The sequence below is a fragment of the Merops nubicus genome, unplaced genomic scaffold (assembly GCF_000691845.1).
Source record: "Merops nubicus isolate BGI_N331 unplaced genomic scaffold, ASM69184v1 scaffold4489, whole genome shotgun sequence".
Lineage (NCBI taxonomy): Eukaryota > Metazoa > Chordata > Aves > Coraciiformes > Meropidae > Merops > Merops nubicus.
This window is the reverse complement of record NW_008631509.1, coordinates 8,732-28,193: the sequence shown is the minus strand read 5'-3', so window position 1 is coordinate 28,193 and position 19,462 is coordinate 8,732. Positions and strand designations below refer to the sequence as shown.

The 19,462-nt window shown below is 52.6% G+C and overlaps 1 protein-coding gene across 1 annotated transcript; it reads left to right on the top strand.

Moving 5' to 3' along the window:
- Positions 1 to 12,312: 12,312 nt before the first annotated feature.
- Positions 12,313 to 17,027, top strand: LOC103779924 (dual oxidase maturation factor 1-like). The gene is made up of 6 exons (XM_008947569.1): positions 12,313 to 12,459; positions 13,361 to 13,418; positions 14,002 to 14,136; positions 14,289 to 14,502; positions 15,768 to 15,982; positions 16,813 to 17,027. The coding sequence occupies exons 1-6, from the start codon at positions 12,313 to 12,315 to the stop codon at positions 17,025 to 17,027; spliced, it is 984 nt and encodes a 327-aa protein (XP_008945817.1).
- Positions 17,028 to 19,462: the final 2,435 nt, after the last annotated feature.

Genomic DNA, 19,462 nt, shown 5'->3' with positions numbered 1-19,462 from the left:
GGGGTGGGGACGCGAGTGGTGGAGGTCCCCCCTCTGACGCTTGCGATCCTACGGGGTTGGAGGGAGGTGGTGGGAGGCTGGGGCTCGGCTGGAGGCAACATCCTCCCACATCTAGGGACAGGTCCACCATCTTCTTAACCACCGAGGTGCCGTCGGCAGGAGAGGGAAGTTTCTCGAAAGTCCAGTGTGAAAAAGGAGGTGGAATTCTTGTGTTTTAACTTCCTCTGTTGTACTAACTTCCTTTAGATGTTGGGTTTGCTGGGGGCTTCTCGTTGACTTGTGTGAGGTGACAGCATTTCTGGAGCCCCTGCCTGTCTCCCACCAGGAGCTTGTGCCAGCATCCAAGTGCGTTGTATTGCAGGTCATTTCATGGGGAAGAAGAGTGTCACGAGCTCCCCTCATCTGGAGTCACCAGAGGAGCCTGCAGTGCCGATGGTCTTTGGTCCCTCTCTCAGAGCCTTGCTGGAGGACATGATGGAACTGCTGATCCGTGAGCTCCTGAAAATCCTCTTGCAAGAGAGACTTTTGGATGAGAACCAAGGAAAATATGACCTCACTGACCAGGTGAATATTGACTAAAATGGAGGGAGATGCTTAGAGCAGGGAGGTGGTGAAGATGTTAATCTATGACAGCCAGCCTTGCTGGAGATGGGAGCATCTGCACGGCTGCTAGAGGTGCATCCCACCCCTTTCTGTGCTGTTAACTTCCCTTAGACCACTTCTTAATACCAGCCATAAAGGGGAAAAGAAGTCTCCCTAGGCTTGTATCTAGCTGGGCAGTGGCTGATAATCCCAAATGCTTGAGGAGGGTGTGAGAAGAAGCAAGGAGTGCTGCCGTAGAGCTGTGGTGGTGGTGATCTCCCCAGGGGTTGTTAATAAGCATCTGGGGTTTCTCTGCCTGATGCAGAAGAGGGTCGCTGGTCACTGTGGCTGCTGTGAAGAAATGTCCCCCTTTCCAGCCACTGCAGGAACAGGGACATCCTTTCTCCCCTCTGTTTCTGCAGAGGGAGGCCAAGAGGGTCACAGCTGCATATGTGAAGGGCAAGGAGTGTCCTGCACAGAGGTCTTGGGCTTCTGATGCCCCCATGTTGGGTCTGTGGGCATGTAGCTTTAACTTGCCTGGTGGAGGGGAGGAGGTGGGTTGGTCATGTTGCTGCAGAGCAGCTCTCGGGGAGTGGGCAGGAGACCCTGCAGCCCCACTGTGCATCAGCAGATCCTCAGCCTCTACAGTGTGGCTTGTGCCTCAGAGCTCACCCAGCTTCTGGTAGAAAACCATATGCAGATCCTCACATGGGACACCGACATGGAATTGCTTGGTCTGTGTGGCTCTGCTTGTCTTATGCCCTTCCGTTGTGTCTCACCCCTTCAAGTCACTGCAGGGAACAACTGAAAGCCTAAAAGGGATGAATCCCTCTTAGGTGAGTCCTACATGTGCTGTCCCACTGAGCTGCTCTGCTTGAGGAGCTGTCAAGTAACACCACACAGGTAAAGCTGCTTCTGTGATCCAGGTTCAGGCAGTGCTTGCTCCTGGTCTTTGCTTTTTTTAGGAAGGCTCAGGTGGAGCAGACTTGCAGGGACGTGAGCCTGAGTGGCGCTGACCATTCAGACACCTTCTTGACTTGGTTTCAGCAGAGTAAGGTGAGATTTTCCTAGAGAGCTGGTCCCATTCAGGATAGAGGGTTTTCCACCACAAAGATACAGCTGGGCATGGCTGGGGACACCATCTCACCCTGTTCTCCTTAAGAGGCTGTGTGCTGTGACTGCTGTGCTGCTGCAGCTGCTGTTTCATGGAGGTAGATTAAGGGGAGTAGAGGGCTGTGAAGATCCTGGACCCTTCTCCACCCTCTGTGGGGATCCTTTGAGGAGGAGGGTATTTGCTGCATTAACTGATTGAGATGATGGGAGAGCTGGTGGATGTCATGTCTTATCTGCTGAGATCATAGAATCATACACTGGTTTGCTTTGGAAGAGATCTTTCAAGGTCATCTGGTCCACCTGCCCTGTACTGAGCAGGGACGTCTGCAACTAGAGCAGGTTGCTCAGAGCCCTGGCCAACCTCACCTGGAATGGCTCCAGGGATGGGGCATCAGCCACCTCTCTGGGCAACCTGGGTCAGGGGCTCACCACCCACAGCATCAAAAATGTCTTCCTTCTCTCTAGTCTAAATCTCCCTCTTTGCGTTTCAAACCATCCTCCTTGTCCCATCCCAACAGGGTCTGCTCAAAAGTCTGTCCCCAGTTTTCTGACAGGCCACCAGAAGATATTCACAGAGCCTTCTCTGCAGCTGCCCAAGCCCAACTCTCTCCTGCTGGACTCCCAGCAGAGGGGTTCCCCCCTCGGGTCATTGCTGGGGCTCCTCTGGCCCCGCTCCAGCAGGTCCCTGTCTCTGCGGTGCTGAGGACTCCAGACTGTGTCCTGCTGGTGTACCAGCCATCCTCTCAGTGGCAGTGGAGACCTTGCTGGGTGATAGGTCTGGTTCTGCCCTTCAGGCACCCCTGAGCACCTCACTGAACTCAACTTCTGCCTCCTTCACCACCTGTCCCCCAGGGCATCCTTGCCTCTGAGCTGCTAGTTGATGTGACTGGACTGCTCCTCCCTGGTGCCTCTGAGTGCTCTGTTACCCTTTTCTGTGGGACCTTATTTTCCCTTGCTCTTGTGGGTGACACGGTGACAGTGCAAATTCCTACCACCCTGACAGCTTTGTCCCTCTGTGTGACTGTTGTTGGACGTGTGTGGTCAGCACCCAGCCCATGCGTGACCTCTTCTGTGGGCTGTGTTCATCACTTGCCTCACAAGCCGTTTAATAGCTCTGCTTGATGAAACTCTGTCCACCCCCTGTTCAGGATCTGTTGCTTCCATCTCAACTTGGTTTAGAGAAGGAAAGATGGTTCTTCCTTCCCTGGGACCCCGTGGTCAGCAAAGCAAGCGCTGTGCTTCCTGTCAGGATAAATAATTTGACTTTTATTGAAAAACCCAATAGGCTTTTCCTCTTATGAAGCTATCACTGAGCATTCACAAACAGGTTCCTCCCTTCTGGAGAGCCCCTCTAAGCATGAAATAAATCCTAAGGCTTAGTCTTTTTGCTTGCTTCTTGAGTTAGTCCTACCTCCTGTTGTTGGGTTTTACCTCGAGATGTTTTCCCACCCCTTTGCAAAGCAGGACCCAATGTGCTGCTGCGTGATTGGGATGTTGGAAGTTGTGCAGGGCAGAAGGGGTTTGCAGACAGGGCTTCCTGATTTGTCTTTTTAACCACATCTGGCAGGCAGGGCTTGGCTTTCAGCCCTAAGGGGCTTCATGGTGCCACCCTGGTGCTGTCTGTGACAAGGATTTGGTTGGCAGAGAAGGATCATCCTCATCCCTTTTCATCTTCTTGGGTGTGGGGAAGTATACTCCAGGAGATGGACAAGGTGAGACCATGTGCATGGAGTGGCTCCAGGGGTGTGGGGAGAGCCCTTCTGTGTGAGGGAGGTGCTGCCCTGCATAGCTCTGGGACCTCTGTGCAGTACACAATCCCACAAAGTCCCTCTGCCACTCTTCCCTGCTGTGTTTTGCTTCTTTTTGCCTTCTCTCATAGCTCTCCACCGAGTCAGGCCCTGAGGCTGCTCTTGTTCCTGAAGCCAAGCCCAGTGGGCTGGTGAAGTTTGCCTCTGTCAGCTGTGGCCCAGCTGTTGGAGTACAGGATGGGAGGCAGGAGCCAGGCTCCTGGCTCTTTCCTCCTCATGTGTTGTGCCAAGCCACCTGTGGAAGTGCCATCATGGTCCAGCATGGGATCAGATGGTTGTGGTCCTGAACATTGCCACAGCTCCAGCACCTGGTCTTCAGCAGGTGATATTGGTACGTACAGGACCCAAGGTCTCACCATTGTGCCTTTTCTTGTAGGAGACAGGGCTTTTAACAAAGGTGCTGGAGAAGTATTTTTCAAGCTGAAGGAGCACAGCCACTGAAGGAGGATGAGGTCTGCAGGCTCGGCCACGCATGGCAGACAGAGGAGATCACCATCCTTGTGGGTTCCTGTAGCAACATCACTTTTATTTATTCTCTGTAATATTGTTAATAGTGATGGCCTGTATGAAGAGAAGAGCTGACCTGGACATTTCCTGGACAGTCTCTGCTTTCTCCATGTCTGATGTGCCCCTGTGAATAAAACTGGCTCTTTGCACAGACCAGCTCAGCCTTTTCTGGGGGGTGGGAACGCACAGCCCCCAGGGCTTGTGCCTTGGAAGAGTGGGAGCAGCTTGTGGCAGGGTGGGGAATGGAGGGAAGCTCCTGGCTCTCCAGGAGAGGATTGGATTCACTCCCTGCAGCCTCTGCTCACCTTCTGGTGTCCATCATGTACAATTGCTGACCATTACACACTCAGACGGTTTATGTGCCCACTATGGAGTGGTTACTTGGTGCACCTCCAGCCACCCCTGAAGATGTCCCCAGGCAGAGCTAAAGCTGGCAGCAGATTCCAGGGCAATGCTACTGGTGACACCATAAGCTTCCCCACATGCATTTCTGATGCCAAATTCAACCTGAACCTTTGAGGTCCCACAGGGAGGAGAGCCCTTCTCCCAAGGGCAACAGGAGTCCAGAGCCATGCCATGCCAAGCCAAGGGATGATCCAGCCATCTGGACAGGCTGATGACCAGTGGAGGGGAGAAAGCCATGGTAGGAGACCTTTACACCTTGCTCCCTATAACTTCAAGGATGGCTTCAGCCCCAGATGCTTTTTTATGAATATATTGCTCCTTCAGGAACTTTGTCATGAGCAAGGGGAAGGCAGTGGCCGCCCTAAACCCTTCACCCTAACACCCTGGTGTGTTTCTGTCCCCAGGCAGATGTGGGGCATGCGGGCACAGATGACCTGGTCCACTCCCATTATAGCACAGTGCTGCCTCCTGCCCAGGCTGGGAGAGATGCTTCTCGGGAGGTGGTATGGTGCTGCAAGCCCACTGTCACAGGATGTCCAAAGCCAGGTGAGAGCTAGAGCCACCAGTGTAGTGGACAGCTGGGGAGCCCTAGGTCCTCCTTGGGGGAGGCTAGCAACTCTAGGAGGTCAAAAAGAAACACAAACCCCATGTGTTGACCTCCAAAGCCTACAGATCTTAACACCAATAAATGAGTACTCATTTATTGGTGTTAAGATCTGTAGGCTTATTTTCCACTTACACCCTGGCTTTTTGAGCCTTTGGAGTGGACATTTTCTCAGCTATTTGAAGGTTGGTTAGGTGGATAAAAAACAACTTACAACTAGCTTGCCCCAAACATTGCCATAAAAACCTGGTGCTCCCTATCACATTCTCCATTCCCTTCGTGTGTTCTTCATGGTCTCCTGCGCACCAGCTTTGCTTGAGAGATGTCCCCTTGCAGTCAGTTGTGGATAGGACTGCAGGAAACCTTCCAGCCTGTATTTTTCTGCCCAGGATTGCTGCAAGCTGGGATGGTGGTGACCCCCAGCTCACCTTTCATTAGCTTCAGCATAGCCTTGGCTTAAAACTAATTACAAGCAAGAAAAATAATGACCAAGTGTATGGCATGTGACAGTGGAGCAGACCAGATGCCTCTGAGCCGGCAGTGTGACTGACAGCCTAATGGGATTCCTGACCTGATGTCATGTCATGGAACCACCAGCTCATGTTCCACCCAGGCAAGCTCATGGAGGGGGCGAGCAGGCTCCTCAACATCACAGCAGAAACCTGCCACAAGATCCTTTCTCCCACCCACCCAGCAAGAACCTATCTGTCCCCATCTCCATCTGTCGCTGGGGAGCACCTCTCCTCGTCATCGCTGCAGGTCACACTCAGTCCCCTTGGTGAAGCACCAGGTGATGGCAGCAGGGGTGTGGTCAGGTCATAGCAGTTTCCTTTCTGCTGCTCCTTCCTCCTTGCTCTTTTCCTGTGCTCCACTGGGACTGCTCACCACTTGTGGATTCCTTTGGTCACAGACCTCCTCAGATCTCTAATCTAAGCATCCACTTAAAGCAGGGTCAGGCTCTGGCTTCGAACTCAGGGCTCTTACCCATCAATTCTTGAAAACCTCTGGGTATGAAGGCTGGGTGACCTGCTCCACTGCTTGACTGTTGCAGTGTTTCTCCTTCTCCCACACAGGCAAGTAACCACACAAGCCCTGAAACCCCAATTCCTCTTCAATTTAAATGGCAAACTGAGAGGGTCAGAAAAACTTTTGAGGAACACCGTTTTTTGGTAATTTGCCTGCTCTGTGCTGGCATCTGCCTGACATTTATCTGCTGGTCCCCAGCGTGCAGAGTCTTTCAGCACAATGCCCTGTCGCTCACCAGGTCATGTTCTTTGAGGGTTTCCAGGGCCAACGATTTGTGTCCAGTCTAGGGAAATGAGCAAATTCTTCAGGTTGTTTTTTTTTCCTCCAGTTCTGCATTTGTTCCCCTTGCTGCTCTGGGTCAAGTCTGTCCCTCCGTGCTGCTGCTTGGACTCAAGAACTTGCTCACAGCAGAGCTTGCTGCTTCTGCACACCACAAGCAGAGTTGCAACAGGGCCACTGACTCATCAGAGATCACTGGGACGAATTCCCTAGGGCACAGACCCTCAAAGTGTGACAGTTCAGAGCATGGACATCAGTGATTATAGCTGGTCTCCTGGACTTCCCCCACAAACTGTGGGGGAGACATGTTATGACCTCAGGGATAGGAAAAAGACATGTAGTGAGATAAGAGGAGACAAGTCACCTTCATTCACTACTGACATTTGTTTGTGTTTAATTGTGGGACTGCACCATGTGGAGGAGCTGGCTGAGAGGGTTGTTTGTGAAAGTCCACTGCCACCACTTGGTGTCATTGGTGTCCCAGGCTTCGTGAAGTGCTCCCTGTTGTGCTCATTCACACAGGACTGGCTCTCCTGCTATGCCCTCAGCAAAGACATTGGGCCCCAGGCTGGTGTACGCCTTCCTCTGAGGTGTCCTGAGATGTCTCTTCCATAGAAGAGCCACAAAGCAGCCAATGAGGAAGGGAGAGAAAGAGGCAGAAAGAAAATCAGGTTACTATCAGGAGGTGAAACAATTTTAATCTCCTAAACACCTTTCCATCCCCCATGCTCCTCCAGGGAGAGCTCTTCCTACCCTGACATGGACACCAAAACCTGACCTGACCAGTGTAAACTCAACCAGTAGTGAGGCTGAGACAGCCCAAGAAAGTCAGTGTCCAAAGCTTGGTACCACTGTTGTCTTGAAAAGGAGAGCTCTCAGCAGGGCAGGAGGACTCATGGAAATGCACAGCTGTGACTTAGGACAAGGTAGCTTCTGTTCTTCTTACCTGGTAACATCCAGGTAGCAGTGCTAGACCTCAAAGACCATGTCCTTTCATCAAGGGTCAGCTTCCCAGCTCCCTCATCTGCCATGTGCCCTTGCTCTGAATGGATGGGAGACACACACCCTGAAAGATTTTCAGGAACCAGCTCTGCTGGGAGGCCTCTGAGATTATGATAGGAGGACAGGGCCACTAGATTCACATTCATGCTGGTGGTGGGGGACCTTCTGAAGGTCTCTAGTTCAACCTCTCACAGAATGACTATCACCAACTGCAAGACACTATCCCAAGGTGATGCTTGTTGGGGCAGAACCACTGGGTGGGGAGAGCTCTGCACCCTAATCCACAAGCCCTTGTGACACCTGAGCTGTTAGAGAACATGGATGGGAGACCCAGCCAACCTCAGATCTGCCTTGGATATCTTCCACTACAATGTTTACCCTCCTGCTCCAAGATCCGCAAGCTCATCCTCAGCACGAGGGATCCAAGTCCAGGTGGAGGGACTCTTGGCCTGTAGGAGGTCCTTGGAGCACTCTGAAACAGCAAAGGAATCTTGCAAGATCCAAACTGGTTGGAAGGTGGTTCCACAACCCCTACAAAAGTCTGCACTGGTTTGAGATGGATCAAACTATTTGTTGCAGATAAGCCAAGGCAGCCCCTTCTCTACTTGCAGATGACCTTGATTCCATGGATGATTTTATTTCAATATTAAGCAAGCAGTTCACTGTAATTTATCTTACGCTATTTCTGCCCCCACATGTGAAGGTCTTTCCACAGCTTTTTAAGAGAGACGTGAGATTTCTTATTACACTATGACGTGCTGTTGGCACTTTTACATAGATGGAAGGGCCAGATACTCAAATGATCTTCCACCCACAGCCAGGATATGGGGTGCAGACCTGCAGCATAGCCCGAGGTGGGATGGCATTGCGCTATGCACTCATTCCAGGGCTTGGCAAGGAGACACTAGACACAGGAGTTCTGTGGAAAAATATGTATCACTTTAATTAGGCCACTAGCAATAGGGATTACGGAGAAGTCTTGGGACAGAAGTGCTAATTATCATGCAGTACATATTTAACAAGCCCCAGCGAAGCCTGGAAAAGCTCAGCTCACTGATAGTTGTGTCAAACTGGCAGGAATGGCTGTTATCTGCTGGGGGGAATGGGGTTCCCCAAGCTGGCATGGTAAAATCCCTGATGAGATCTGTCACAAAGGCTAATGCTTTTCCCAAAACTCATGTCAGGGCAGCAGACCTGAGGTCTGTGAGACAGGAAAGAAGGGCCAAACCTGCAGCCCCTCATCCAGGATGGACAACCCCAGTGAGGGGCACGGCACTTGGGAGGGGAACAGGGACTGGCCCCGGGTGCTACCCCCACATCAGGGTGTCCCCTGGTCTCACGGGGTCTCTGCGTGGGATGGAGATACTCAGGAGGGCAATGGGGCAGTTGGTTTTCTGTCCCCTGGGTCTCTAAGAGCACGTGGAAACCTGCAACAGCACTGGCAGGAGGTAAAAGCTTGTTTGGGACTGGGAATAAAGATGATCAAGCAGCCTCAAGATGCTCTTCCTGACACCTGCCTCTGAAGGTCCAGACCATAGGAGACTTGTTCCTCTCTTACATGATGGCTTCTGGAAGGAGCAGAGGGCTGAACACTCAATTTCTGGCTGAGAATTTCCGCAAAGTGTGACTGAAACCCCTCCTATTTCAATTCCCACTAGGTTGATGGGTGGCTCTTAGGGAGCTCTGTATCTCCTGCCAGCCCTTTCAGTTGACCCTGACCTGTCTCCATCATGAGATACAAAACCCAGCTTGCTGGGATGTGTAGTGGACAGCAACACCTTCCTCTTCTCTCAAGATCTTGAAGCAACTTCCAAGCAGAGCTGGAAAAATAGATCCTTCTTGCAAATATATCTGGATCCAAACTGTGGCCACAGGACTGTGAACCCCTGTGCTCAGCTAGGTAGAGGGGGCCTGGCCTCCATCCTTCCTTCTGTACCTCCCTTCTAACTGCTCCATCATTCAGCTGTGGCAAAGAATCCTGGGCAAGGAGGTGCATCCAAGCATTGAGATGGCACACTGGACAGGCTCCATGGCAAGAGTCCCACCCTGGCCCCAGCTGCAGCATCCTCCATGCTGGGGGACCAGGACAGAGGAACAAAGGCAACAGCAAATGGGACAACCTAGACACGAACACCACTGTCCCGGTAGCACCGATGGGTCAGGCAGAAATCCTCTGAGCAAAGGGTGGCCTCTTGGGGCTCCTGCTCCATCCCCAAGCGTGCCTCCATGCCCAGACATGTCCCACACCTTCCCTGCCTCGCTTCCCGGAACCCCGAGAGATGGCGGCTGATCCAACCCCACGTGACTGCTTGTGCAAGAGGTGATGGGTGCTGCTCCCCTCAACCCCCACCTCACTCAGCTGGCCTGGATCAGGTGACTCATCCCTAATCACGCTGTTTGCAAGCAAGTCAAGCAGAAACTGCCCAATAAAAGAGGTCAGGGTGCTGACAGTGGGAGCAGTGCCCTGAGCTCCTGGCCAGCAAGAATAAGTCTGCAGACCTGTTCCCTGGAAGCTTTCTGATGACCCTCACAGCCTTAGTACCTGCAGAAATATCCAGAAAATTAAAGAGAGGGGACAAAAAGCCAAATCACAGTTATCATCAATGGCCTCAGGCTTTCTGTTGGACCTCTTTGTGGATGTGGCATGCTGGGTAGGGTGTTAATCCAGCAGTTTCCTCATGCTTGGCAGCCTGCAAGCCCATCAGCACCCTAGGGAGGTGGAGTATCTCTCTACCACCATCACATCCCAGTTCCATCACTGGTGGAGAAAGAGGAGGGAATCAGAGCAGTCCTGTGAGCTCCCCTAATGCCCTTGCATGCAAACCCTGTGTTGCTGGGCACCTCCTTTACAGAAGGAGGGAATCTTCCTCTCCCCGATTTCATTTTTGGCAACAGGACATGTCCCCAGATGACAATTTTGTGATGCTCATCCGAGCAGCACAAAACACACAGTGCCTCAATCTCTTCCCCAGGCAAACTCCAGACATTGCTCTGGCCAAGCCAGTTCAGAACCCATCCCTCCACCGCCTCTCCCAGCTCCAGGGAGAGCAACCAGTGATAATCTAACCCCTGGCCAGACCACTTCTCATCCTGCATGGTTGCATCTTCCCCACATTAATTAATTAATCTCAGCCTGCCACTTACCAAGCACACTCCTCAGTTATTTTAACCCGTGGGGACGGATTCCATGTTCAGACTGGATAGCACCAGTCTGGGATTTGGGGGAAAATTCTTTGCCTAGAAAAGACTTCATTTCTTGCTAGGCATGAATTAGAACTTTTTTCCCACCCCACTCTGCCAGGGGGGTGGGAAGGCACAGCTTTTCAGGAAGTCCAAACAGGGTTTTCGCTGGGATGCAGAAAGAAATACCCAGGAGATAGCACTTCTGGCTTCAAAAGGAAGCCCCAAAACGTGGGCCAGAGGAGTGTTTCTGTCATGCTGGGGCTTCTCAGCATCAATGCAACCCATCTCAGCCGAGAAAAAATGCCAAAGAAAGAAAGCAAACCCCAAAAACTTGAATTTCCATGGTCTCTGCACAGTGACCAGGTTGGTAACCTGAGCATCTTGTGCACAAGAGTGCTGTGAGACCATCTAGATCTGTGACTCTCTGCTGGTCCCCCTTGCCAGCCACTGTGACCCACCTTGCCCAGTGACTAACAGGTTGGCCAGGACCTTCCCAGGGAACCTCCCCTGGGGAGTGGATTCAGGAGCAGGATCAATGAGGAGATGGTGCTGCCACAACTCATGTTAGATGACCTCAGCTGGGCTGCTTCACTGGGTCATGTAGGTGACGGCTTTGAAGCTCTCTGCTGCTTTCCCCAGCAGGCTCCTGAGGAACCTGATAGCCCTGGGGTCTTGGTGCCATAAGGAACAGCTGGACTTTTTACCGCTCTGCAGGAAAAGTCAAGGAGAAGAAGGTAAAGACCCACTGGGATCACGGCGCCGTGCCAGCCCATAGCTCGTTTGCCTGCCCTGGAGCTTAGCAGGAGTGCCAAAGAGGACCCATCTACTGTGTCTGCACCATCTAGCCACCTCTGGAGGCGGGCGCCATAAGAACCACTGGGAGAAACCCAACTGTGACACGCTGGGCTGGCTTCTTGCCCACAGCCTGAGGAGGCAGCGTGGGCAGGGAAGCAACATCCTGGAGCACACCGCAGCTCCGTGCAGCAGCCAGCCCTTGGGACCAGCCGTGGTGGAGGTAGGCTCAGCATGGGGAAGGGGGGCACAGGTGTTTCTGCAGCTCCTGCTGGGATGGTCCTTGCTCCTGGGGGATGCTGAGCAGCCCTTTCCTAGTAGAGAAGTCACTTGGCCAAGTGCTGTGGTAAAAACCACGGCTGGCTTCCTGAGCAGCATCCCTCAGCATCTCCTCCAGCCAGATGGAGAGGTGGTAGGTGGTGATTTGCAGCCTGCTGCCAGGCACAAGCAATTTCTCTGTCCCCTCTGGGTTACTTCTGGTTCTTTGGAAAGCAAGGAGTTACCTGTGTCCGGGGCTCAGCGAGGAGCAGCTCAATGGGGTGCAGCTCGGGTTTGTGCGGTGATTCACCAAGCACCTCAAGCACAACACCCATGAGCAGTTGCCAGGCTGTTTAGTAAAGAGCTGAAGCAGGGAGGGTGGAAGCACAGGCAAGAGGCTGGGGGTCAAGAACAGGCAGAGGAGGGGAGTGAGGGGCCTGGTGATGTGTCTTTTTCTCACTGTCACATCCTGGGGACAAACCAAGCGTTACAGAGGATGCCCTGGTGACTCCAAACCTGCTTTGCTCTGGGATAGATCCTGGGGAGATGGAGTGCTCTGGTGGGAGATGCCTGAGTGTGTACTCAGGTGCAGGTCTGCAGTGTGCACAGGCACTGGAGATGTGCACACAACTGGGCCCAGGGCAAGTGGGCAGGACACGGCTCTGTGGAGAAGGCTGGGTGGGGTGGAAGTGTGGAGGTGATTTTTCTCCCTGACGTCCCTCTAGGGGATTTCCAGCCATCCCAGGCAGCAGGATGACGCTGTGGAACGGCTCCTTCCCCTTCTACCCCAGCACCAATGCGTGTTTCCCCTTCGATACCATCCAGGCCATCATTATCTCCATCTTCCTCTCTGTATTGGCCACTTCCATCATCATCCTGCCAGGGATCCGGGGCAGGAGGGTAAGTGGCGAGGCTGGGGGAGCTCAGGCCTCTGGTCCCTGTCCTGTGCATCCCACATGCCTCCTCCTTCCCAGCCTTGAAAACAGACTTGGGGATCAAATATTCCCACAGGGTCATGGCCAGGGTTCTGGGAACTCCAGCAAGCTATGGGGATGAGCTCCATCCCAAAGAAGCATGTAGCACCATGCTGACAACACCAAACTCCATCATCCCAAATTTATGAGGTGCCTAGATCTGAGGTTGGTTGGGTTTCACTGTGAGCAAGGCCAGGTGATCTCACAGGAGTGGAAAAACAGGGTGAGGCTCAAAAACCTTGCTCTGCCTTTCCCAAAACACCAATGAAAGAGGGAGGTGTGCACCATGCATGCCCCAGCACTGCTCCCAGGGCAGTGGCCAACCAACCCTGCCACGAGCTCACTGATTTCACACTGTGTGCTTGTCACATGCTAGGCTTTGCAGTGGGGCTGGCCAAGAGGCCTCCCCCCACCAGGGGGCACAGTGAGAACCCCCAGCTGCTGCTTCTGTCTCCAGCTGTGGCCAGCTGCCAACACATCCAAACACGTGAGGTTTGGGTAAGTGTGGAAATTCCAACCTGGAAGTGTAAAAGGGAGTGTCTTCATCCTCCTTCCCAGAAAGGAGGGGGCACAGCTTTTCCAAATGGGCTGTTTTGACCTTCTTTCTGTGCCAGGATTTCCCTGCTACCCCCACTCCCCATGACAGAGATGCCCCAGCCATGTGTTCCCCATATGCCACCTGCCTGAAGAACCTGTAGGCTGACTCCCAAGGGGAGGGACAGGCCTGTTTCTCACTGGCTGGCATTTCTAAATTACATGCTTGGTGCTGAGGTTCCCATGACAAAACCTGACTGGGACTTGTCCCCCTCCCTTCTGTCCACTCACAGAGACTCTTCTGGATCCTGCGGGTGGTGATGGGCCTCTTCATGGGAGCCGTGGTCCTCAGTGAGTACTGGGGTGCTGGGGGGGAAGCCCAAAGATGCCCAAGACACGGGGGATGGAGGACCAAGGTGAGGGAGAGTGAGCAGAGGAACCAAGTGCCAAGTCCAGCCTGCAGGATGAGTTTATGGGGAAGACCCACCCCCATCTATATGTGGACCTGGCTCCAGCAAGTGGTGGAAGATGCAAGCACCCATCTGTCTCCTCTCCAAAGGTCATATGCTGAGACCAACTCCAGTAGTCACCAAAAGCCCACTGCCAACTACCAGGGGACCCAGACAAATTGGCAGGTGTTTAGATGAGGACCAGTGCCTGGACAGTACCTATACACCAGTCCCGTTGCTTCTAGGTCTTGGGACTGTGCTGGATTTGGGGAGGAAAACCAGCCCAAGTGGGGATCTCAGAGTCACGGGTGGGCGCTGATACTGGGGAAGGACATAGAAGGCTTCTGCTCCTTGAGGTTCACAACACAGGCCTTGCCCTTGAGATGGGGTAGATGATGCTCAAACCACAGTGACCATCACGGCAGGTGCCTCCAGCACTAGATGTCTCACTGCCAGGCTATGACTAATCTTTGAAGTTTTCACAGCCATACAGTTCACCAAGGACTGGGAGACCGGCTGGGTGAGAGCAAACACCTCCTACAAGTCCTTCAGCCATGCCCTGGTTCATGTGGACATTGGGCTGCACATTGGCCTGTCAGGGTTGAACATCACACTGGTGGGTGAGTGCATATCACAACAGGAGGGGATTTAGTGCAAGTTTGGCAGCTGTACACCCTGGTACTGGGGCTGTGGGCCCTCAAGCCCCCTCACCAGGAATTCCTGGAGCTGCCTCCAAGGCTGAGAAAGCCCCTTAGTCTTCATCATTTGGCAGGAGACCCAGTGAATCAGGTCAACGAGACCATCAACTACAACGAGCACTTTGCCTGGAGTTTTGATGCAGACTATGACCACAGCTACAGTGAAGGGCTGGAGAAGGGGCTGCCCAGCCCCATCCTCTACGTGGTGGAGAAGTTCACCACGCAAAGCCCCTGCAGTGTACATAGGCAGTACCGCATCTCCGGCCACTACGTGTCCCTCACACTGTGGTAAGTTACAGCAAGGTCAGCCCTGTTCTGCTCAACGGGGAGATGGAAAAAAACAGGTAGAGCCGAGGCAGCTTTATGGACCCACCCTATTCCCTGCAAGGACAAGCCAAAGCCTTGACTGGTCCCTGGTGGAGCCAGGGATGCTCACGCTTCCTGGCCTGCCTGTGTCCTCAGCATCATCTTCTGTGTCTTCTATCCTGATGTGCAAAATTGCAGTTGAAGAAAAATCATTCCTCATTTAAAGGAAACCAGATGCAATTGTGTGGGACTTAGGGTGTAAGGTCCTCTCTTAAGCAAGATGCAAAGCCTCAAAGACCACCTGTGCTGAGTTCCACTTGCATGATGAACAGGGCATGAGACCTGCTGGTGGTGAGAGGAGGGGACAGTCAAGAGGGTGCTCGAGGCTGTTTTGTGGTGTAAAGCTGAGTCCCCTTCTGGGTTGTGTGATCAGGGAGTCTCAGAGCATCCCCACATGTCTCAGAGGTCATGGAAAAGGCACTACAGAGAAGAGTGAGTCTTGTGGTACCCCCTATGGACATAGGCTCCATGTTCCTGCTCAGCTCTTCTTTTTTATTTTCAGGAGAAATAACTAACCCTGCCCAAACCTTCCTCCTGTTGAGAAGGAGTATTTCAAGACAGGGATGTTGATGTGAACTTCTTTTCCGTTATTATTCTTGGAATCAGAACAATTTCTTGGGCTCACCTCCCCAGCAAGCTAAACCCAAGCCCCACTCACAGGGCAGGGCTGGCAGCTGGATTTGCTCCAGGTGCTGAATCAGACATGGGCATGGCTCATGGGGCTCTCCAAACAAAGGTCTCCCTTGTTGCCATTCTCCCTTTCAACAGGTAGGAACCGCCTGGGGGAGACCAGCTGTGGAGGACCACAAGAGTCAGAGTTCATTTGGAGCGACCTCCAGAGGCCTCTTCTCCAGTCTCCTGTCCAGTGCAGGGCTGATGGCAAAGCCATATCAAGGTGCTCAGGGCTTTGTGACATTCAACACTGAATGTCCCCAGGCACAGAGATCCCTCCCCACCACTGTGGGATCTGGACCACAGCTCCACCATTCAGGCAGTTACAGAATCATTTGGGTTAGAAGGGAGTTCTTTAAATACGCCTGTCCAGCCCACCTGCTTGAGTAGCTTACCCAGGACTGTATCCCTCCACTGGGATGTGGAGAGGAGAACCTGAGAACAGTTTCCAAGCATGACGCTTTCTGCTTGTTTGTTTGTTTGTTTGTTTGTTTTTGTTTTTGGTATGGATGCAGGATGGCCTTTTGCAAGTGGTTCATTTCCATCCTGTTGTTCTCCATGCCCATCCTGCTCTATGGTGGTTACATGCTCCTGCTCACTGCTGCGCTGATGCTCTTCTCACTGCTCTTCATCTTCATGGCAAGGAACACTCCAAAGTGTCCTATCCAGTTTGGCCCAGCTTCCCTGAAAACAGACTATGGTGGATCCTTCTGGCTGACACTAGTGACTGGTGAGTGCTCAGCTTGCTCCTGGGGCTTTTGTTCTCAGTCCCTGCAGTGATGATGCTCAGTGATGCCCCAACAACACCTGATCCCTTCTATGTCCATGGCTGGTCACAGAAAATGTGTTTGGTTTGTTTTTTTCATTTTTAAACGGCATACAAGAATTTAGGAAAGCATCATCAAAACTGAGGACGCCTGAGCAGCCAGGAGATCTCAATGGTCAAAGTTGTCTGTGTGGAGGTGTGCACAGAGTGCCATGAAAGTCACGGACTGCGGTGTCAGGGAAAAACCTGGCCTTGGATGGACCCTCAGAGGTGTCTTGCCCAGCCATTGCCCAGAGCAGAGCTAACGTTAGAGCCACATCAGCCTTGTTTAGCCTGGTGGAGGATGTCCCCATGGCTAAAGATCCTCTCAGGACCTGCCCCACAGCCCTCCCACTCCCTGGCAGCAATTATTTCCTTTTATCAAATGAGGATTTCCCACGTTACAACTGTGTACCTCCAAGAAGAGACTGGCTCCTTCTCAGTAGCAGAAGTTGGCGGTTAGGTCCCCCTGTAGACTCCTCTTTTTCAGGCTAAACAACCCCAGCCCCTCCAGCCTTTCCCCATACATGGGGGGTTCCAGCTCCAACTCTCTTGGCCATCTACTCCGATTCATTGACTTCTGGGGACCCCAAGTCAATGACAGACTGCAAGTGTGGAGAAGGAAATAACACCTTTCTTTGACCTGCCGGGTGATGCCACGTGCCGTTGGCCTCCAGCACCAGGTCCACGTCTGGGTGGGGGTGGGACCAGTGGACAGGAGGTGTTAATGTGTCTCCCCACACCATGTGTTGCAGGGCTGGTGTGCCTGCTGCTGGGGTTGGGCATCATCATCCTGAACTCTGTGCAGTCGGAGAAGCTGAAGCTTGTCTTTAACCTGGATGAGGCAAGGGGAGAAGAAGAGGAGGGGTGGGACAAGTCCTACCTGCCAGCCAAGCCCAGCTCCTCTGCCCAGGATGCGCTGATGGTTCCCCTGGGTGAGCTTTGTGAGGTGACAGCCACCCAGCTGTAAGGCATTGGGGGGAGGCAGGGCAAAGCCCAAGGACATCCCTCCTGAATTCACATTCTGATCCAACCCCACCATGACCCCAGGTGGGAAGAGACACAACAAAAGCCAGAGTGATGACAATATCCAAGTCTGTAAAGGTGTCTCAGATACAACAATTTGCCCTCTTCTTTTTTTTTATTTTCCCCCCCCCCCCCCCCCCCCCGTAGTTTTACTAGTTTTACCTACCAGTAGCTGAAAGAGCTTTTGGAGTGAGGAGAATCCATGCCCCATCCCTGGCTGTCCAGTTACAGGCACTGGACTACTGCCCTTCCCTGTCGTCCATCCTCAACAAACCCTAAGGAGTCCTCTCTAAGATGTAGAGACTAAACCAGAACAAACTGGAGAGAAACCAGGTAGCTGTATACACAAAGATATGAACTTAAGGAGAATTAGAGCCTCTGCAACAGCACTTCCACGCTGAAGGCCCCCAAGAAGTCCCCTCTGCCCAGGGATGGTCTTCTTCCCATCAGCAGCCAGGAAGAATTAGTGGAGCTTACTAGAGTGCCCTGTATCCAGCACGTTCTCTTGATCTGGGGTGAAGAGCAAGTTGGTAAAGAGGTCCACAATTTAGTAGGATGTTTGAGGTACCAGCCCATGGAGGCCTCCTGGATTTCAGACCCATCCTGCCATCCCACGGCTCAAGTTTTAAGTGCGTCTGAGACGCACTGGGCTGTAGGTTGGACGTCTGTGGGGTCTGCACAGGTGACAGCAGCCAGAATGTCATGGAAGGTGATGTCACAGATCTCCCTTGTTTCTCCTGCTGTGAACAGCCTGGGAAAAAAAGATGTGGGGCCAAGTGGTGGCCCCTGTGGCTCAGTCAGCCCCTGTTCTCCTGATCCCTGCTGTGCATGAGACACAATATGTGAAGAGGTCTCTGCATTCCCCACCACGTCACTGCCATTGCTCAGTTTGCCTCATGCAAGGTCTGCCGCGGAAACCCAGCTGTCCTGTGTGTGCTAGGAAGTGGGCAAGAGATCTGCTGTCTCTGTGCTTCAAGCAGACCGAATGTTCATGTTCATTTATTTGGGATCCTGCCCCTGTATGTCTGATGCAACAGGCCAAAGCTTTTCTTCTTATCAATCCTTATAAATATCTGAAGGGTGGGGGGCAAGAGGATGGGGCCAGACTCGTGTCAGTGGTGCCCAGTGACAGGACAAGAGACAACAGGAACAAAATGGGACCCAGGAGGTTCCACCTGACCAGGAGAAGAAAATTCTCTGCTGCGAGGACTTGGAGCAGGCTGCCCAGAGAGGTTGTGGAGTCTCCTTCTCTGGAGAGATTCCAAACCCACCTGGACACCATCCTGGACACCCGGCTGGGGGTGACCTGCTGGAGCAGGGGGGTTGGATGAGATGATCTCCAGAGGTCACTTCCAACCCCCACCATTCTGTGATTCGGATGAGGATGCTATTAGGGGGCGATCATGCCTAAAAGCAGGAGATGAGGCCGGAGAGTGTCAGATGTGGTGGCAGAAAGGATAGGGAACCCCCAACCCTACTGTGCTATCAGGGCACGGGATCTGTCCATCTAACTTGTGGTGGGTTGTAGCTTCTTCCCAGCTGCCTCTGGACCTAACATGTCCAGATGCAAGAAGGACTCAAGAAAGGACCCTCCGTTTCCCAAGGGTGTTTTGTTGGTTTAATATTACGGCTTCTGTCCTGCTGCTCAGCTAGTTAAAGTTCTTTTGAGGCTCTCCTACATCCCTACAGCAAGCTGTTCCTCACAACCAGGATGTCTCACCTTGACACAGGTGAGTGAGCCTCATCCTTCCTTGGGGGCACCTCTGCCAGGGCAGATGTGGCCCACAGCCCCCTCTTAAGAAACCAGAATGCCCCAAATGCCCAAAATGTTTCAAAGGAGCAGGTTTTTAATAAAGCTTTACTGAAAATAATCATTCTTGTGCACAACAAATTACATTAGTGCCACACAAATAAGTCATGGTTGTTGTTTTAGCTGGAGTAGAGTTAATTTTCTTCCTCATAGCTGGCCCAGGACTGTGTTTGGGACTTAGTGTGAGAATAATGTTGATGACACCCTGAAGTTTTAGTAGTTGCTAAGTAGTGTTTATATTAATCAGGGACTTTTCAGCTTCATGTGCCCTGCCAGTGCGGAGGGTGGAGGGGCACAAGAAGCTGGGAGGAGACACAGCCAGGACAACTAACCCCAAATAGCTAAAGGAATAGTCCATACCATATGATATCATGCCCAGTATATAAACTGGGGGGCAGGGCTGGGCAAAGGCCACTGCTCAGGAGCTGAGTTGGGCATCACAGAATCATAGAATTGTTTAGGTTGGAAGAGCCTTTCAGATCATCAAGTCCAATCATGAACCCAGCACCACGAGGTCCCTACTAAACCATGTCCCTCAGCACCACATCTCCACAGCTTGTAAACCCCTC

Bases quoted from the DNA above. Each gene is read 5' to 3' on its own strand.
- LOC103779924 (XM_008947569.1), top strand. From the start codon at position 12,313: ATGACGCTGTGGAACGGCTCCTTCCCCTTCTACCCCAGCACCAATGCG. The intron at 14,137-14,288 runs GTGAGTGCATAT...ATCATTTGGCAG, and splicing joins GTTGAACATCACACTGGTGG to GAGACCCAGTGAATCAGGTC. The intron at 14,503-15,767 runs GTAAGTTACAGC...GTATGGATGCAG, and splicing joins TACGTGTCCCTCACACTGTG to GATGGCCTTTTGCAAGTGGT.